Source organism: Saimiri boliviensis, chromosome 10 (genome assembly GCF_048565385.1).
Source record: "Saimiri boliviensis isolate mSaiBol1 chromosome 10, mSaiBol1.pri, whole genome shotgun sequence".
In the NCBI taxonomy this organism is placed as follows: domain Eukaryota; kingdom Metazoa; phylum Chordata; class Mammalia; order Primates; family Cebidae; genus Saimiri; species Saimiri boliviensis.
Genome location: NC_133458.1, coordinates 2124379 through 2145983, shown reverse-complemented (window position 1 = coordinate 2145983; position 21605 = coordinate 2124379). Strand labels below are relative to the sequence as shown.

General features: G+C 40.2%; 1 protein-coding gene across 1 annotated transcript in view; it reads left to right on the top strand.

The window, feature by feature from the left end:
- Window positions 1–21605, top strand: part of UBE3C (ubiquitin protein ligase E3C) — a 128076-nt gene that overhangs the window by 54909 nt on the left and 51562 nt on the right. Inside the window, exons 11-14 of the mRNA XM_039472736.2 lie at window positions 3–89; window positions 5254–5411; window positions 5559–5791; window positions 17963–18067. Of these exons, the coding sequence (XP_039328670.1) occupies window positions 3–89; window positions 5254–5411; window positions 5559–5791; window positions 17963–18067 (583 nt within the window). The remainder of the gene's footprint in view (window positions 1–2; window positions 90–5253; window positions 5412–5558; window positions 5792–17962; window positions 18068–21605) is intronic.

Sequence of the window (21605 nt, the reverse complement as noted above, 5' to 3'; positions counted from 1 at the left end):
AGGCTTCTCTACAGTTTAGCCTTTAATGCCAGGTTTCTGAGACATCTTTGGTTTCTAATATCTTCCATGACAACACGGATGATCACAGGGTATGTATTACAGACTTACAAATTGAGCTCAAGGGCACAGGAAGTGGCAGCCTAATCAAAAATGTTGCCAGAATCTATTTTCGGTCCTGGTTGTACTGGGCTTACTTCAAATTAGAAGAAAAATTCCGGGTGGTCTCAGTTGCACAAGAAGAAAAATCAGTGTCGAATCTTACATAATACTTATCTGTATATATTATTGAGAGTATGGTTTTATCTGAAGATATGTTTGCTTTAAATATTGTAGTCATTTTTTTATAAAGCAGACATTTGGAAATTTCTTTGCTCTACATGACTTTACTATTCTTTTGACAGTGACAATATGGATTTGAGGTAAATTTAAGACTGCCACAAACGTTAGAACAATGTAGACGTTGGTTTTTAAACATTTGTTGAAATAATTTGATTTTCTGTATTGGAATCATGTAATTTAAAAAGTAGCATCTTTGATATAAATTTTTTTTTTTTTTAAATAGAGACAGGGTTTTACCATGTTGGTCAGGCTAGTCTTGAACTCCTAACCTCATGATCTCCCCGCCTTGGCCTCCCAAAGTGTTGGGATTACAAGCATGAGCCACCACGCCCGGCCCCACATACATAATTTAATTGAGTATGTAATAGGTAGGAATTTCATGCTTAAAATCTTTCATGGTAAACTGACTTAGCCCATTACTCTTTTGCTGAATTTTTCCTCTGTCAGAAGTCCAAGCCAGCTGGGCACAGTGGCTTACACCTGTAATTCCAGCACTTTGGGAGGCCAAGGCTGATGGATCACCTGAGATCAGGAGTTCAAAACCAGCCTGGCCAACATGGCGAAACCCTGTCTCTACTAAAAATTCAAAGATTAGCTGGGCATGGTGGGGTGTGCCTGTAATCCCAGGAACTCAGGAGGCTGAGGCAGGATAATCACTTGAACCTGGGAGGCAGAGGTTGCGTTTAGCCAAGACCATGCCACTGCACTTCAGCCTGTGCGAGAGCAAGACTCCCTTTCAAAAAAAAAAAAAAAATTCTTAGCCAATTTCCCCTGTACTGTAATAGGAAAAGATGAAGTATGTAATTCAGTTAATTGGAGACTGAACTCTAAGATGCAACTGCATGTCATGCTAATGATAGTGGCAATAATAACAGTCACCATTACTGTCTACTGTGAACCAGCTCATTCTGTGGTTGGAAGACACATCTCAGTTGTAGGGCAAGAGTGTAGAAAATGGTCTTTTTTTCTTTGTAGGAACAAGAAGTTAGAACAAGTAATTTTTGATGGGTTGGGGTGAGATATCCAGAATATAAACACACTCATCTGCAGTCTAACTTGCTGTGTGTGGTGATAATGAAAACTCTTGTGTTGAGATTCCTGGATTTTGAGCTTTTTCATGCAATATGTAGAGCCAAAGATACTCATATGTTAGTGCCTTTCAGCCAAGCACGGTCAGCCCCTTTATGATGCAACTGGTGTTCAAATCATCTGGACAAAACGGTTCATACTAATGAAAGGGGAATGTCAGTTTATCAATAGTACTACATATTACTTTCATGGTTTTGTACTGAGTCTTAAATGAGGAAAGGGGATTTTAACGCTGCCACTGTGACTGGTGAAACTCATAAAGGTGAAGTGAGTTATCCTGTGTCAACAGTGAGAGGCTAAAGCAGAGTTGAAAGACTCCTAGGATGATTTACTGTCTTGAAAAATTCTTTTCTTACATTTCCAAACCAAAATACAAGATTTTAGGTGTGTTTCTTTGGTGCATTTCAGCCACTCCTGACTATGCCAGCCTTGGCTTTCATTAGTGACAGGTTTGTTTTGGGTAGAAGGAGGCTGAGAATCATTAGGACAGGAAATTATCATTTACCCATAAGTGCCCCAGCTTAGCAACGGAGACATTGTCCTGGTTCTGCCTGGTAATTGCTTATTTGTTTACGGCATTTGTCTCTTGCTAAGGAAATGGAGTCATGGTGTGTGAAAGAAAAGTGGGATATTGTTAATTAAATTATTAATACTATTTGATGTTTGGTAGTTTGAAAATTTGAATGTCTTTTTACTTGTTTAATTTATTAAAAGGAAGTCCCTCAGAAAACTGACAGTGTATTAATACATTCTCAATACAAATGCGGTACAGTGGGGCTGTGTCCTGATAAACCCATTGTAAGTTGAAAATATCACAAGTTGAAATGCATTCAAGACACCTTGCCCACTGAGGCCTCACAGCTTAGCCTAGCCTAGCTAAAATGTGCACAAAACACGTACATTAGCCTACAGCTAGGCAAAATCGTCGAACACAAGGCCAATTTTATGAAGTATTGAATGTCTCATGTAATTTATTGAATATTGTACTGAAAGTTAAAAAAAAACAAACAGTGGTTTACGGTTTCTGCAGAATGGGAATGGCCTTTGATTGTCATAAAGTTGCAGATCCTGAGTTGAACCATTGTGAGTCAGGCACCATCTGTGTATGTCTCACATTTCCTACTGGAAGTAAAATTTGAAATGAAATGACTGATTTTCTGAAACTGGCACTCAATTTAAGTCAAAAATAGTTTCGCAGTAAGACTTGCACTGCTAGGACTTTCCCCTTTAGTGGGCAGAAGTATCATCAGGGGAGCTGTTAAAAAGCAGATTCTCTGGTCCTGCCCTAAGAAACCCTGGATACTGTGACCTCATGGGCTCATCAGGTGATTGAGGTGCAGATGGTTTGGGGACCAACCAAGAACCACTATTCTTCAGGCCAATCAAGCAGACCGCATTTAAACAATCTCCAGATGGTTAGGGATTGGCTGTTTTGGCACATCAGACATTTTGCAGATAACATCTTTATTCATGTACCTCATTTTCAGTATTTGCTATTGAAATCAGCCAGTTTAGTTTCTTCCTTATTGAAGACGAAGGAAGTCATAGCCAGCTGGTTACTGTTTTCCATTAAGCATCCCTTGACCAAAACATAGCATAAGGATGCTTTGCCCACAGCAGTCTACAATAGTACCTTGAAAACCTAACAATAATCCGTTCTTAACAGAAGACTAATGGTTCTTTTAGAAGGTGGGGGACTTTGGAGTGGGAGGGGGAGTGGTTCCCACAGGCACATGATGTGAAAACTTTTGTTCTCAGAATAGAGACACAGGTTAGAGATTGCCTCAGGTCTCACTGATGGTCAGTAATTCACCTAGCTCCCCTGAGTTACGTATGAATCAATGTCTTTTCCATTACAGTAAGTTACAGACTTTTTATTTGCACGTAAGTCTTTGAGATTGAACTGTTTTAGGAGGAATATTTGAGTCAATGTTTATAGCAGCAAGAGTGGTCAGCAGAGAACCAAGCGACCTGTGTCTCGTTCATGTCCTGGCTGCAGGGCAGCATCAGCACATAGCTAATCTTTCTCGCCAGTCTCAGTTGTTGTCATTAGAGTAAAAATTGTGCATTCCTTTTGCTTGGTTCACAGGGGGTTTAAAAGGACAAATGAGTTTTTGTTGGTTAATTGCCCTGTCCCTTTTTTTTTTGGACCCAATATAAGAATTTTATGCATCATGCCATATGTACGCGTAACTGACGATGTGGTGGTGGTGGTAATGATTTTAAGTACAAGGATTCCTGTCAGGGATAGCAGCAGAAAGCAGGCTCATCAAGACATAGCAGTGCGCTGCAGCTCTCGCAGACAGGGCTGTTGAAAGAAGCCACCTCTGTGCAGTTAAAGGCACCCTGTGCCTTCTTTATCCTCCGTATAAACAACCTTTTTAGGTCATCTTGGCTGTGGCGATGAGGTAGGACAATTGTAGTTTGTCCCTTTTTGAATGTCCCTACAACGTTTAAATTTTGGATAGATGGCCATTTATTAATTCATGAGTCCATTCAGCATAGTGCTAAATGTGGAGTGTCACAACAACAAATATGAATCGTGTATGCTCAAGTTGTGTAGTGTGTGCATAGTGCATCATCGCCATAGGAACAGTTACAGGTGCGTGTAAGGGTCTGTGTTCTCAAAGCAGTTGATGATGACGTTGCCCTGCCCTGAACCATGCACCGTGGAGACTCAAAAGCTCCAGGTGGCTCAGCCAAGCTGCTTATGGCCCCACTGATTATACAAGTGGCCTTGCCTTCTGCTTCGCTTTCGTACGTAATTTGTAGACCCTGACTCCTGGTTACGCCTCATCTCATGTATCTGCAGTTTTGTGGAAATGGGTATTTGGGGAGATAAGAGAGTGAGCTTGCTCACAGTGTGTTAACCTGTGACTGACTGGACCTGCTGGAGAGGACCAGGGGCTGCATAGAAAGAGCAGGTGAGCCTCTGTTGGCTAAACGTTCCACAAGACAGGAAACCAGACTCAAACATGAGAGAAAAAGAGGACGTTCCAGGTGAAAGAAGTGAATATATCATGCCTTTTTTTTTTTTTTTTAAATATTTTAAACTTTTTTGAAACAGAGTCTGGCTGTGTTGCCCAGGTTGGAGTGCAGTGGTGCCGTCTCAGCTCACTGCAACCTCTACCTCCTGGGCTCAAGCCATTTTCCTCCCTCGGCCTCCTGAGTACCTGCGACTACAGGCACTTATCACCACACCTGGCTAATTAATTTAATATATCGCAGCTCTTGATGGGTGAAAGAGGCTGCTGAGTGAAGCCTACCTCATTGTGGAGCTACTCAGGTCGCTGTGAAGCAGGAGCAGGAGGGGAGCTGGTGAAGAAACCAGGCAGTGGGGGCAAGGCCACGGGAGGGACGGGAAGCTTTCCTAAGGTTCCAGTCTGGCTTCAGTGTTGCCAAAAGTAAGGTGCTGGGTAAATTTTTCCTGAAACCAGAATGATTTGCCTTTATTAAATACATTGAGTAGAAGGAAAAGGGGATGGCTTCCTCCTAAGAGTACAGTATTGTACATGGTGTGTTTTGAATAGTGGCCTTGTTAGAGCCTGGGAACCACTGGCTGACTCTTAGTAACTTCACTTGCAGTTGCTAGAGGTAGCAGGAACCTTAGTGAAGATTAATGGGCTGGTGTGCTATTTTTTGTATTAATCTATGCCGTTTATTAACCTGCATTGCCATGGTAACTTTAACTTGCCTTTAAATAGTTTAATTCCTAAGGCAGATGTTACTTTCCCTGATTATATTTGTTTGATGTTATGTTTTAATTAGTTCCCAAACTAAGACTAATTTTTAAATGATTGTTCTTTTTCTTTTCTTTAATCCAAGGTCTATGGTACCATTGCTTCAGGTGATATCCAGGGGTTCGCCTATGTCTTTTGAAGACTCTAGTCGAATCATCCCACTCTTTTACCTTTTTAGCTCCTTGTTTAGTCACTCACTAATTTCCATACATGATAATGAATTCTTCGGTGATCCCATAGAAGGTAAGGATTTTGAGAAACCAGTTTGCTGCTGGCCACGTGGTCCATCAGTTTTCATAGACAGTAGAAAAGTTTTAAGCATTTTAACTCTTTCAGTGTGTGTATTAAAAGACAAAAAAACATAATAGAAGACTGGATGATGTTTTTTAGTTGTAGGTCAAAGACAATCATCAATGATGCCTTTCACTTTGGAAGAGCTGATAATGTTGTCTCGATGTCTTCGAGATGCATGCCTGGGGATCATCAAGTTGGCTTATCCAGAAACCAAGCCAGAAGTTCGAGAAGAATATATTACAGCATTTCAGAGTATTGGAGTTACTACAAGTTCTGAAATGCAACAATGCATACAGATGGAACAGAAACGATGGATTCAGTTATTTAAGGTATAGAGTATCTGTATTTTTTTGTATATTGATGTGGAATAATATACAAATTTTTGTCTTGACTCATTGCAGAGGAATAGAAATGTAGGTTTGTTTCAGACATGCCTTAATTCGCAAAACTTTTTTTTTTTTTTTTGCACTGGAGACATTGCATTCCTGTCTGTGCAATGGCACTATCATAGCTCACTGCAGCCTTGAACTCCTCGGATCAAGCAGTCTTCCCACCTCAGCCTCCTGAGTAGCTGGGACTACAGGCACATGCCGCCACGCCCAGCTAATTTATTCGTTTTTTTGTAGTGACAGGATCACACTGTGTTACCCATGCTGGTCTGAAACTTCTGGCCTCAGGGGTTCCTCCTGCTTCTGCCTCCCAAAGTGCTGGGATTATAGGCGTGAGCCACTGCAGCTGGCCTACACAACTTTTTAATTAAGAAAAGTCATTTTAGTAGTTACTTTTGATTAATTAAGGTAATTTAATTAACTAAAATGACTTTCATTTTAATTTACATTAGCCTCATTTCAGACCTTGTTTTTAAACCTTGTTACATGCGTCTTTTCTGTGGCCCTAAGTGCTTAACTGTTACATGATGAAACATAAATACAGTTTTTAAAATGTTTTTATTTTCTGCTAATTGTTTCTGAGATTCTTTCAAACTTTTCAAAAATTGATTAACAAGGTAAAACAGGTCATTAATTTTTTTCTTTTTTTTTTTTAGTTTATATTATCTTCTTAGGTCATTTATTTTTAATGCTGGTTTTATATCAATTATTTTAACACATCTTCGTTTTTACCAGAAAGTGAAGTTTTGAGTTCCTGTGGCAGGAATGTTGGCAGGAAACCACCACCAGCAAGAATGTAACTGTTGGGATGGAAAAAAAGAAAGGAAAAGGGCGCTTGACTTCCCATGAAATCTCTGCTGCAAACACATCTAGTCAGCTAAAATTGCTCATTAAAGGAGTGAGAGCAGAAGAAATGCATTTTCCAAATTGAATGCTAGATTTACAGTCCGTTTAATACCAGCGACCTCTCGCACGCTAATGTTCACTTCGAGTCATCAGCTGTCCCTTTGGGTCTTTTATCACTGCTTTTGTCAAGCTATCTATTTAATTGAAAGAAGTTAATTGAATGAAAATGATCAACTAAGCTTGTATTAATATTGCTAATGGAACTTTCTTCTTGGCCATGTTTGGAGAAAGATGTCAAGCTAGACTTTAGGAAGGGCCCATTAATGCTTGCACTTAACCTGATGGGCTAATTAAGGAATGCTTATTCATCCTCCAAGTCCACGAGAGTCTCTCTCCAGCCCGTTCTTCCTGGTTTTACAACACATTTCTCTTAGGAGCATGAGCATTAGCAGCAGCGGCTATAACTGATAATGTTTTGATTGCACTGAATACAGTCCTAATGCATCATTGAATTTATAATTTGGGCAGATTGATGTAATATATGTTTGCACAATTTATTTTAATTGCCTATCTCTGTATTCGTAAGTAAACTTTAAAGGTCGCATGTTAAGCCTTTACTATATATCCTTTCTTAAAAATGGACAGTTTTGCCATTTTGCTAAGTTAAAAAATAAGCAATCTCACCTATTTAAAACTTAACAATTCTTATGCAAGCTTTTCCTGGATATGGGTGTTCTGGTAGCATGTTTGTTTTCCTTTCAGTATTTGATTAAACTCTGGGGTCTTTGTTAATAAAGCTTTCCATGATGTGGAATATCAGGTGTTGTGTACGGTATCAGGTAATGTCACTGTTTTATAGCACCTGTTGAGTGTTTTGTAATTCCCATATGACAGGCTTATCTTTAGTGTGTAGAAACCTCTGAACTTAATAATGCCGTGTAAGATATTTTCCACTCTGTTCTTTCTTTGTTTTGGTTAAGTGTTAAATGAAAAGTTCATACAGAATTTTTTATGCCTCAGAATGGCTCCCTGCCACTTTATTAATCATTGAAGATTTTAAGAATTAGGGTGAAAGTTCACCTTGTTTTTCTTGTTAGTGATTGCTTTAGGTTTGAAATCAAGTTGTTACAAAGACCTTTTGAGTTCAGAATTGTTTAAAGACTTTTTTTTTAAGGATTTATTTGGCCACCTGTCCCCCAAATCAGTTTATGCTACCTGCTTTTGAGCTGAGCCCCTCCAAAATAAAAAGGCATAATTTTCGAGTAATCAGCTGCTGTTAGCTTTTCTATTAAGAAAATACTATCTTTATTATAAAATTATATGACCTTACATCCGTGTAGTTAACTATTTTAGGCAGTATTCTAAGAGCTTTGCATATATTCATTTAATACAACAGTCCTGTAAGAAAGATACTATAATTGTTTTACACATGAGATCCTGTATATGATGGTAGAACCAGCTGCTCTTCTACATTCCCCTTCTGAAAAGAATAAAGATCTTAGCATTTTTTCATATTATTGTAGTGCCAAATTTGAGTTGAAGAATTCAAGGTAGAATCATCCAAAGAAGGCAAAAGCGTTTTGCCCATGATCTCCTGCTTTCCATTGATTTTGACAGAATTGCAAATGATGAGACCTGACTCCTTCAACAGCGACCATTTTCATTTTTCAGTCGTACCATGGTCCTTCCAAAGTCATTTGTGTTAGAGGCTCTGTTGGCTGGTCACAGAACATAGAATTTTAAGTGGATAGAATCATCTTTCTTTGTCACTATAAGAATTGAGGTCACTTTCTAAGCCCTGCATTGACACTGCTAAAACAGTTTATGCGTTTATCATATTTATAAACTCCTCTTGAAGAGTAATTTATAGCTATAATTACCTTAGCTTGATGTGATAGGAAATCCTGTTTTGAAATGTGTGTTTGCGTCTACCAAACTTAACAGGAATTCCATCCAGTGATAGGGAAACAGGAGGAGGGTTCTCATGCCTTCCTTATTCATATATCTGTAGAGAAAGAAAAAGATCCATGCTGTGAGTGATTTTCACTTCCTTAGTAGTTAATTTGTATTTTTTCAGTTCCAAAAAGCTATTTTTAAAAAGCAATAAAGCAACAGCAGTGCCCTGTTAATATAATCCTAACATGGGACCATTTAAGTGCCCATGTTATAACCAAAAGACCCAAAGCAATATATGCCCAAATCTTGTAGCACTGTGCCATATTCTTTTCTGTTATCGATGATTTGATTGATTTTTGTTTTTTATTTATTTACCTATATATTTTATTGCACTTTAGGTTCTGGGGTACATGTGCAGAACATGCAGCATTGTTGCATAGGTACATAAATGGCAATGTGGTTTGCTGCCTCCATCCCCTGTCACCTATATCTGGCATTTCTCCCCATGTTACCCCTCCCCAACCTCCCTAGCCCCCACTGCTCCTCCGCTATTTCCCCCAAACAGACCCCAGCTTGTGATGCTCCTCTCCCCGTGTCCATGTGTACCCATTGTTCAACACCCACCTATGAGTGAGAACATGCGGTATTTGATTTTCTTTTTTTTTTTTTTTTTTTTTTTTTTTTTTTTTTTGAGACGGATTTTCGCTCTTGTTACCCAGGCTGGAGTGCAATGACGCGATCTTGGCTCACCGCACCACAACCTCTGCCTCCTGGGTTCAAGCAATTCTCCTGCCTCAGCCTCCTAAGTAGCTGGGATTACAGGCATGCGCCACCATGCCCAGCCAATTTTTGTATTTTTAGTAGATACGGGGTTTCACCATGTTGACCAGGATGGTCTCGATCTCTTGACCTCATGATCCACCCGCCTTAGCCTCCCAAAGTGCTGGGATTACAGGCTTGAGCCACCACGCCCAGCCTTGATTTTCTGTTCTTGTGTCAGTTTGCTAAGAATGCTGGTTTCCAGATTCATCCATGTCCCTACAAAGGATATGAACTCATCACTTTTTATGGCTGCATAGTATTCCATGGTGTATATGTGCCACATTTTCCTAGTCCAGTCTATCATTGATGGGCATTTGGGTTGGTTCCAGGTCTTTGCTATTGTAAACAGTGCCACAGTGAACATACATGTGCATGTATCCTAATAATGGAACTATTTATAATCTTTTGGATATATACCCAGTAATGGGATTGCTGGGTCAAATGGAATTTCTGTTTCTAGATCCTTGAGGAATCGCCACACTGTCTTCCACAATGGTTGAACTAATTTACACTCCCACCAACAGTGTAAAAGTGTTTCTATTTCTCCACATCCTCTCCAGCATCCATTGTCTCCAGATTTTTTAATGGTCCCCATTCTAACTGGTGTGAGATGGTATCACAGTGTGGTTTTGATTTGCATTTCTCTAATGACCGGTAATGATGAGCATTTTTTCATCTGTTTGTTGACCTCATATATGTCTTCTTCTGAAAAGTATCTGTTCATATCCTTCGCCCACTTTCAAATGGGGTTGTTTGTTTTTTTCTTGTAAATCTGTTTTAGTTCTTTGTAGATTCTTGGTATTAGCCCTTTGTCAGATGGGTAGATTGCAAAAATTTTTTCCCATTCTGTTGATTGCCAGTTCACTCTAATGATTGTTTCTTTTGCAGTACAGAAGCTCTGGGGTTTGATTAGATCCCATTTGTCTATTTTGACTTTTGTTGTCAATGCTTTTGGTGTTTTAATCACGAAGTCCTTGCCTATGCCTATGTCCTGAATGGTTTTGCCTTGGTTTTCTTCTAGGGTTTTTATGGCGTTAGGTCTTATGCTTAAGTCTTTAATCCATCAGGAGTTAATTTTAGTGTAAAGTGTCAGGAAGGGGTCCAGTTTCTGCTTTCTGTACATGGCTAGCCAGTTTTCCCAATGCCATTTTTTAAACAGGGAATCCTTTCCCCGTTGCTTGTTTTTGTGAGGTTTGTCAAAGATCAGATGGTGTAGATGTGTGGCATTGCCTCCAAGGTCTCTGTTCTGTTCCATTGGTCTATATCTCTGTTTTGGTACCAGTACCCTGCTGTTTTGAATACTGTATCCGTGTAGTATAGTTTGAAGTCAGGTAGTGTGATGTCTCCAGCTTTGTTCTTTTTGCTTAGGATTGTCCTGGCTATGCAGGCTCTCTTTTGGTTCCATATGAAGTTTAAGGTGGTTTTTTCCAGTTCTGTTAAGAGGGTCATAGGTAGCTTGATGGGGATAGCATTGAATTCTATAAATTACTTTAGGCGGTATGACCATTTTCACAACATTGATTCTTCCTAACCATGAACATGGAATGTTTCTCCATTTGTTTGTGTCCTCTCTTATTTCCTTGAGCAGCGGCTTGTAGTTCCCCTTGAAGAGGTCCTTTACGTCCTCTGTCAGTTGTATTCCTAGGTATTGTCTTTGTAGTGATTGTGAATGGCAGTTCATTCTTGATTTGGCTCTCTTTAAGTCTGTTACTGGTGTATAGGAATGCTTGTGATTTCTGCACGTTGATTTTGTATCCTGAGACTTTGCTGAAGTTGCTTATCAGTTTAGGAAATTTTGGGCTGAGACGATGGGGTCTTATAAATATACAGCCATGTCACCTGCAAATAGAGACAGTTTGACTTCCTCCTTTCCTAATTGAATACCCTTTATTTCTTTTTCTTGCCTGATTGCTTTGGCTAGAACTTCCAATACTATATTGAGTAGGAGTGGTGAGAGAGGGCAACCTTGTCTAGTGCCAGATTTCAAAGGGAATGCTTCCAGTTTTTGCCCATACAGTATGATATTGGCTGTGGGTTTGTCGTAAATAGCTTTTATTATTTTGAGATACTTTCCATTGATACCTAGTTTATTGAGAGTTTTTAGCATAAAGGGCTGTTGAATTTTGTTGAAGATCTTCTCTGTATCTCTTGAGATAATCATGGTTTTTGTCTTTGGTTTTTGTTTGTAGGGTGGATTATGTTTATAGACTTGTGTATGTTGAACCAGCCTTGCATCCCTGGGATGAAGCCTGCTTGATTGTGGTGGATGAGCTTTTTGATGTGCTGTTGCAATTGGTTTGCCAGTGTTTTATTGAAGATTTTTGCGTCTATGTTCATCATGGATATTGGCCTGAAGTTTTCTTTTCTTGCTGAGTCTCTGCCAGGTTTTGGTATCAGGATGATGTTGGGCTCATAAAATGATTTGGGAAGCATTCCCTCTTTTTCAATTGTTTGGAATAGTTTCAGAAGGAATGGTACCAGCTCCTCTTTGTACGTCTGGTAGAATTCGGCTGTGAACCCATCTGGGCCTGGGCTTTTTTTGGGTGGTGGGCTCTTAATTCCTTCCTCAACTTCAGCCCTTGTTATTGGTCTGTTCAGGGTTTCAACTTCTTCCTGGTTTAGGCTTGGGAGGATGCAGGTGTCCAGGAATTTATCCATTTCCTTAAGGTTTACTGGTTTATGTGCATAGATTTGTTTGTAGTAATCTCTGATGGTAGTTTGTATTTCTGTGGAATCAATGATGATACCCCCTTTATCATTTTTTATTGCATCTATTTGATTCTTCTCTCTCTATTATTGATCTGGCTAGCGGTCTATTTGTTGATCTTTTCAAAAACCAGCTCCTGAAGGTATTGATTTCTTTGAAGGGTTTTCTGTGTTTCTTGATTTTGTTTTTTGACTGCTAAAGTGTACTACAATGGATACTGTATGAAGTAATTTTATATTGCTTTAATTATGTTCTGAAGAATACTGTTTTTCAAAATATACCAGTTTTTAAACCATTTATGCTGGAATTAGCAAAAAATTTTCCTGAAAAATCAGGCCTTGGCAATGAACTTGAGCAGTAGAATATAAATAACTCCGGCAAGCCTAGCTTTCCAATAATGGAAGACTAGGCATAAATGGGTTAACAGGTGATAACTGAGGGCAATAGAAAACTTGATTAACTTTTGACAGCAGCAGCCCATACCAGATATTTTATGGTGAGAGTGTTTTACTCAGTTATTTCAACACTCAACAGTATTCATCCCACCCATAGTGGCACGGCTCTACGCCAGGGGATCGTGATTGAATTCACACTGGGTGCATGTTCCTGCAGTATCACCGTGTAGTGAAGGAGACATGCATTCAGCTAGGTACAGGGAGAAATAGCAAGCCCAAGAGGCCAGCCTGTGGATGCACCAGGTGCTGCATCATCTTACGCTTAACTTGTTTGAGGAAAATGGTCATGTTCCAACAAGGTCATATTCTTAAAGCTTTTTCTTATATGTTACTTTCATATATTCTTCTTTATGAAGTCAAATTGTAGAAATACATTCTCACTTGTTTCCCACATTACACATTTACTGCACTTCAGAACCTGCAGTTGTGTGCTTAGGTATCCTTTGTATTTTTCCTTTATTTTTCCCTTGAGACGGAGTCTTGCTCTTGTCCAGGCTGGAGTGCAGTGGTGCAGTCTGGGCTCACTGCAACCTCCGCCTCCCAGGTTCAAGCAGCTCTCCTGCCTCAGCTCCCGAGTAGCTGAGGTTATAGGTGCGCACCACCACTCCCAGCTAATTTTTTAGTAGAGATGGGGTTTCACCATGTTGGCCAGGCTGGTTTCAAACTCCTGACCTCATGATCTGCCCGCCTTGGTAAGTGCTGGGATTATAGGCGTGCGCCACTGCACCCGGCTGTTTTTTGCTTTTTAAAGAATTAACTCATCTGGATTCAGGAGTAGATCTACTCTAGAAAGAAAAGAAAGAAATGAAAAAGAATTAACTCAGCTGTTTGGTTTTTGTTACCAGATTTTACAGATCAGATTTAAGATAAAAATGTATTTTTATTTTATGTTATGATGCCATTTAGTCTTTTCAGTTATCCTTCAAAACTTGAAGTATATATACTTAATATTTTTTTTTTCGGTTGCAAAAATCGTCTCCATACAGAAATGTCACAATTTAGTATTAATAGCCTTGTCACCTAATATATAAATACATTTGTGGTAATATAGCTAGTGCTTACGAATATTTCCCCAAGGCCAAGTCAGCAAGAGTTTCTGATAACATCATTGTCATTAACTCAAACATAGTGATCTTGTAAAAACAGTGCCTGTTAATTTACCATGTTTAACCCGGACAGTTGTCAAACATGATTTTTATAAGAAGTTAGTATGTTTCTAAGCAGTTATCTACTTGATCTTTTTAATATTGGGTTAAGCGGAATCTGCTTATAGCATCACCTATTCTTCATTCAAATAGTACGTAATAGAGCATGTGTAACAGTTGTGTGTCTTTGTCTTTGGTCTTTTTTTTTTTTTTTTTTTTTTTTTTTTTTTTGAGACAGGGTCTCGGGTCTCGTGTCTTGTTCTGTTGCCCAGGCTGGAGTACAGTGGCTTGATCTCACTGTGACCTCCATCCCCTACACTCAAGCAATTCTCCCACCTTGGCCTCCTGAGTAGCTGGGATTACAGGCATGTGCCACCACACCTGGCTACTTTTTGTATTTTTTGTAGGATTGGGGTTTCACCATGTTGCCCAGGCTGGTCTTAAACACCTAAGCTCAAGTGGTCTGCCCACCCTCCTGAAGTGCTAGGATTACAGGTGTGAGCCATCATGCCTGACAGTTGTGTACATTTCTGAATAAAATTAGTACTTGAATAATTTATTAGTTTCTGCATTTATTTAATGTAACATTTTGATCTAGGGTGGAAGAACATGACAGGAGGGACAAGAGTTACATCAGATGAATGTAATGCTATTGTATTTCAGAACTTAAAATCCACTAAAACTGTGTATTCCACTAGATACAGTTAGTTGTTCCAATGTTTGCTGTAACTTAGCACACTTGTTCTCAAGTTGTACCTACCTATCAGAGTCACCTGGGGGAGCAGTTGAAAACCCGACTGGCTCTACCTCAGCCCAGTTGAATTCGAGTCACTGAAGGTGGCAGGCCCGTGGTGCACGTTCTGCATACTCCAGGTGATTCCATCACACAGCAAAGGTTCAGAGCCACAGACCTAACTGCAAATAACTCACTTCGACAGATTTAGTCCTTTTAAGTGATTTTGGCATGTCTGCTTCCACAGGCTTTCCCTTTTGGTACTAGGTGCTCATAGAGTAGTGGAATGAATGTGGAAAAAAGGAATGTGTTACAGGTGTTTTGAGATCATAAAATGGATCCAGTCAAATGTTCATGTTTATATTTTTTGTTAAAACTTAGGAGAAAAATAGTTGCCATGAAGGAGGAAAATGTTCTTAGTTGAATTTTAAGGTTTGATATTTGTCATTTCTAAGTAAGTATTTTGGGAATTGGTCCAGGACTAGTCACGCCGTATTTAGCAAATAAAAAGAGAGATCACCTAGTTAAATTTGAATTATGAATAAATCACAATTGCTTTAAAAAATATAATTAATGTTCCATGCAATATTTTGGACATACTTATACTAAAAATACATTATTTGATGTTTGTTGAACCATGCATGACCACACGGTGCCTTCTGTCTTGATATCCCGTCCTTAACGTGGCTCCCTTAACGTGGCTCCGTTAACGTGGCTCCCTAACGTGGCTCCCTTGGCGGGGCTCCCTTTTGTGCCTTCTTCTTCCTTCCTTCTTTCTCCCCACCTCCCTCCACCTCGTTTTTTGTTTGGTTGGTTGGTTGATTGGTTGGTTGGTTGGTTGGCTGGTTTTTTGATTCACCAAGAATCAGTGGTACTGGCATGTTATATTGGTAACGCGATTACTTCTTTTTTCATATTTAGGATAGGAAATATGGAAGAAGATACCCTACATTGAAATTTTTTAACATTTGATTTTATAATTTAGTAGAAGAATGTACATGAGAACATTAATTGCCTCGTGTAGTTTGATAATGTTTATAATCTGTGGAAAATATATGTTTTTATGAACAGAGATTGAATCAAGATAGATGTTAGATGTTAGAATTAGGCAGACCTCATCTTCCCCTTGCCTGACCTGGAGGAAGTACTCCCTCAGTAAAGCTAAGTTTCCTTGGGGATGAGAAATTCATGGGGACCCCAGGATTCTGTGGGATGATGCAATTAAATTCGTAAATATGTCTGAAAGCAGGACGTTTGTTAACTGTTGGGGTGTGTATGAAAGGGTCAATTGCAGCCTGGTAACTATTAAGTCTGGATTTATTTAAAGTATCAATTGGTCATAAAAATGGAAAGAACAGACATGATTGTCTTCATATGAAAAGATTGTACTCTTTCTCTTACTGTTGGAAGAGTGTGTGCTCTGTAGGAAATACCTGAATTTATCTCATACAGGTATAGCACATGTAATTAGCACAGCTCATTCATCTTTTACTTTTGAAGAGTAACATGAATGACTTTAAAGAATTAGGTATTAGGTCAATGGCAGTACTTCGTTTCAACCGCACAGTTAACCAGATAGAAGCAATAAGAAGGCTGTTCCTGGTCTGCCTGGGCTGCACAGGAAATCACTCATCGTAAGATGCTGTGTGTGCAGCTGACCGTCTGAGCAACACCAAGGGGGTCAGGGGTCAAGGAATAATGGCCTCCAATTTACCCTGATTACCTAACTAAACATTTCCACTCATTTCAGAAGGGTGATATTTCCATAGTATGTGATGGGTTTTAAAATGCTGCAAGATAATTGCTACTTCTAAATTGGTAAGAAATAGCTACCACTTAGAAAGGCATATCCTTGATCTTGAGTGAAAAACTAGGCAGTTTCTCCGTTCATGGGTAGGTCATTCAAGGGGTGTCTGTATCGTAGTGGCCTGAGATACCAGCCCAGGTGCCCTGTACCCTTCCCCTTGTTCCTTCAGCACACAGAATTTCTGGTATTTCTGTATACCTTGGATTTGCATTTCATAAAATAAGCATTTATATTTCCATCATATGTAAATCCTAAATTACAGAATTTTAAAGGGAAGTCTCAAATAACTGATTGTGTGATCTTTATGATATATTGAATATATCCTGTATGTATTAGATACTTAATAAATGTATAATACACTAGTTAATATATTTATATTACATAAATTAGTATATATAGTGGCATAATATTTCTGGTCTCTCTGGTGGGTGTATCATAAATCCAGTTGTCCTGATTCTGTTTTTCTGTGATAATTTCCGTTGTCTCTCATTAGAGGCAGCATGCGTCCAGGCCTGACCGACCTTTTTAGAAAGCACCGTCTTTAGCTCTGTGGTGGTTGTGTGATACAGTCATGGTTGTAAACGTTTAGAATGTTGGATTTACAATCTTGGTTTTTGTTTATTACAAAATATGTTCCTATTGGGTAGAGAACTTCAGGTCTCTTTAAAATAGTGCTCTTGAATCATGTATTAGAAAATTTACAATTACTGTTCCCAAATCAGTTGTTTAGTACCTGCTAGGTTCCAAGATGGCTCGTTGGATTCTATTTGTGAGGAGCTCACTGCACACCCAGAGAGGAGCTGTTCTGAAAGAATATTGTAATTTTAAAACCGTAATAAAAGACTAAGCCGTGATGATACAGTGAAGTGTGTCCAGGCCAGACTGTTTAGAAAGGTTATCAAGGAGATCAGACTTGGTTTTTCTGGAGTTATGATCAGAAATAAACCTAACTTCATTTGCTTCCACGAGGTAAATGTTGGATTGTTTTTCTCTTTCGGGGATGTGACAATGATCCCTGCGGTGCTGCTTTTTTCCCTAGTGCCCTTAGTAATTATTTCTCAGAAGACTAAGAAATGCTATCTCAGGGAAAGGTTTTACAGAATTGCACCACTTAGAGACATCTTTCATTATAACTCTGATGAGCTAAGATATTTGCAGATTTGTGGGGTTTTTTGTTTGTTTGTTTTTCAATTTTTTATTTTTAAGTTTGGGGGTAATATATGAAGATTTGTGACACAGATAAACATATGTCACAAGTGTTTTTGCACATATTATTAGATCACCCAGGTGTTAAGCTCAGTCCCCAGTAGTCATCTTTTCTGCTCCTCTACCTCTTCCCCCTCTCCCTTTGAGTAGACCCCAGTGTCTGTTCTTTCCTTCCTTGTGTTCATGAGTTCTGATATTTAGCTGCCACCAAATTTGTGTTTCAAAGCTTCATCGCCACCTCCCTTGTAACTTAAAAGAATTACGTGTACGTGTATTTATGTTTGTCGTTCTGCACGTATCTGTTGGCAGATAACTGCTTTGTACGCATTTTTGTGATGGCAGAAAGAAGCCCTTTTCTGTGAGCGGGTTTGGTGTCCGGCTCGACCTGGGTTCCTGCACCAGCTGTCTGGGCCTCCTTGAAGTGAATGGATTGCTCACTGTGCAGCTCACTGCCGAGCTCACATGTGTGACATGGACCTGTTCTTTCTTTTCAGGTTATCACCAATCTAGTGAAAATGTTGAAATCCAGAGACACAAGGAGAAATTTTTGTCCTCCAAACCACTGGCTGTCAGAACAAGAAGATATTAAAGCAGATAAGGTGTTAATTAAAGAATGTTTTTGATATCTATTTAAAATATATGTTCAGCTTATGTCTTTCTGGGGAGAAGAATTAAGTTCTTTAAAATTATTTATTTTATGACTTAGACGACTAATATTAATGATAAACCTTATTACTGACTCTTAGGCCAAATACTTAATGGGACCATATAGCAGTACCATTGACTTAAAATGATATTCTGAGTTTGTTATTGATCCTCAATTTTCATTGTTAACCTGAGATTATATTAAAGCCTAATGATTCTTTGTCGAGGTTGAAAAATATTTTGCTTTCGGCCGGGCGCGGTGGCTCAAGCCTGTAATCCCAGCACTTTGGGAGGCCGAGGCGGGTGGATCACGAGGTCGAGAGATCGAGACCATCCTGGTCAACATGGTGAAACCCCGTCTCTACTAAAAATACAAAAAAATAGCTGGGCATGGTGGCGCGTGCCTGTAATCCCAGCTACTCAGGAGGCTGAGGCAGGAGAATTGCCTGAACCCGGGAGGTGGAGGTTGCGGTGAGCCGAGATCGCGCCATTGCACTCCAGCCTGGGTAACAAGAGCGAAACTCTGTCTCAAAAAAAAAAAAAAAAAAAAAAAAAAGAAAAGAAAAAAATATTTTGCTTTCATTAGTCTTAATAGATATATGTTCAGTACTTAAAAGAGATAGATTTTTTTTTTTTTTTTTTTTTTTTTTTTTTTTTTTTGAGACGGAGTTTCGCTCTTGTTACCCAGGCTGGAGTGCAATGGCGCGATCTCGGCTCACCGCAACCTCCACCTCCCGGGTTCAGGCAATTCTCCTGCCTCAGCCTCCTGAGTAGCTGGGATTACAGGCACGCGCCACCATGCCCAGCTAATTTTTTGTATTTTTAGTAGAGACGGGGTTTCACCATGTTGACCAGGATGGGCTCGATCTCTCGACCTCGTGATCCACCCGCCTCGGCCTCCCAAAGTGCTGGGATTACAGGCTTGAGCCACCGCGCCCGGCCAAAGAGATAGATCTTATACCTAATTTTTCTTTTTTGTTTTTGTTGTTTGGTTTTTTTGTTTTTGTTGTTGTTTTTGAGACAGAATCTTGCTATGTTGCCCATGGTGGTCTCAAACTCCTGGCCTCAAGTGATCCTCCTACCTTGGGCTCCCAAAGTGCTGTGATTATAGACGTGAGCCACCACACCAGTCCTTTATTCTTGATTTTCTAAAACAACAAATTTGAAAATTCTTGATTTTCTAGAGACAAATTTGAAAATCACACGAACATCCAAAGCAGATTCAGTAGTATGACACATTAGTAAAAAATGTAAGTGCCCGGGTGCAGTGGTTCATGCCTGTAACCTTAGCACTTTGGTAGGCGGAGGTGGGTAGATCACCTGAAGTCAGGAGTTCGAGACCAGCCTGACAATCATGGAAAAACCCCGTCTCTTGTGAAAATACAAAAATTAGCCAGGTATGGTGGCAGGCACCTGTAATTTTAGCTACTCGGGAGGCTGAAGCAGGATAATCACTTGAGTCCTAGAGGTGGAGGTTGCCGTAAGCCTGTATTGTGCCTGGACAACAGAGCAAAACTGACTCTCTCTCCAAAAAGAAAAAAAAATGCAAAAATTAGCCAGGCATGATACATGCCCCACTATCGTCCCAGCTTTTCTGGAGGCTGAGTTATGAGAATCCGCTGAGCCCAGGAGGCGGAGGTTGCAGTGAGCCAAGATTGCGCCACTGCACTCCGGCCTGGGCGACAGAGCAAGACTCTGTCTCAAAAAAAGAACCAAAAAATTTAAGTGATATGGAGGACACTGCATTAACAGAGGACAGTAGGTATTTTCAGTTTTGTTCTTAAGAAAAAGTCCTAACTGGATTTGTTTCAGAATCGTTGGAGTAAGAGATGGAGTGGTGGAGGGTAGAAAAGAAATCATGTCACAGAAATATTAGAGGAGAGAAAACAGGCGTGTTTCAGAACAATTTCTTAAGCAGGACTATGTCCTCATGAGATATTTATAAGTTAAGCCTGTGGCTTCCAACTCTGCCTGCTGACAAGGTGTAGCAGTGGTGGCAGACCCTGCAGCAGTGAACACCTCCAGGGCCCAGGCCACAGTCACTACATGTTTCTCAGCAAAAGAAGCAGTCTTGGGCACGGTGCTTGGCTCCAAGTCTGGGGAAGACCCTACAAGATGTGTGTGGAGTGTTCTGTCACGCTGGAGAGCGTGGAAGCCATTGGAGGCTGGCTGGGGTTGAGAGCCTGTCTCCAGCTGGTCATGGGCAGAAACTTGAGGCATTCATCAAAGCAGCTAAGCCTTGAGTTTGTAAGGATGCTAACAAAACCCGTAATTGTCATATTTGTAGGATGCAAAGGAAGCATCTCATTATTTTGAATATTGTTTTGAAAAAAAGCACTGAAACATTTAATCTACCTTTTATTTATAAAACTATACCTTAGGCAAACCAGATAGTTGATGATGTGTGATCTTTTGCATAAAAGTATCTAGCCAATACTATGTGAAAAGGGATTTTGCAAACTGAAATCAGCCTGCCCTGCAGGTTCTGGTGGAGGAGAAGACCAGGGCAGTTCAACTCCAGGTGTAGTGCGTGCCCAGGGTCTGCTGGTCTGACGGTGTGTGGTACAGTGCACACACACAAACTCGAAGTAGCTTTCACCTCTGCAGTGATAAATAGACATGGTGGCCTCTCGGTAAACGAGCATCCCACCACTTAGGAAACATTCTCACCAGAAAGTTAAATCTAAATGCGGTGGAACCTCTACATCTAACTACCATATTACATGAAATGGGTTAGAAGTGCGTGTTTAACAACACTGTGAGGGTGCAACTAGCAAAATCCAGATTATAGGAGATTCTACAGGATAAAAGTTTCTTCATGAAAAATTGCAAGGGTGGGCTGGGCATGGTGACTCATGCCTGTAATCCCAGCACTTTGAGAGGCCAACATTGGCAGATCACCTGAGGTCAGGAGTTTGAGACCAGCCTGACAAACATGGAGAAATGCCATCTCTACCAAAAATACAAAATTAGCCAGGCGTGGTGATGCATGCCTGTACTCCCAGCTACTTGGGAGGCTGAGGCAGGAGAATTACTGGAACCTGGGAGGCGAAGGTTGCAGTGAGCCAAGATCATGCCATTGCTCCAGCCTGGGCAACAAAAGCAAAACTGCATCTCAAAAAAAAAAAAAAAAAAAAAATTGCAAGGGTGGCCCGGCGTGGTGGCTCACACCTGTAATCCCAGCACTTTGGGAGGCCACGGTGAGTGAATCACCTGAGGTCAGGAGTTCAAGACTAGCCAGGCCAACACGGTGAAATCCCATCTCTACTGAAACTACGAAAGTTAGCTGAGCATGGTGGCATGCCCCTATAATCCCAGCTACTTGGGAGGCTGGGGCAGAGGTTGCAGTGAGCCACGATCAGGCCAGTACACTCCATCCTGGGTGACAGAGTAAATCAGACTCCATCTAAAAAAAGAAAAAACTGCAAGGGCCGGCCGGGAGTGGCAGCTCAGGCCTGTGACCCAAGCACTTTGGGAGGCTGAGGCAGGCAG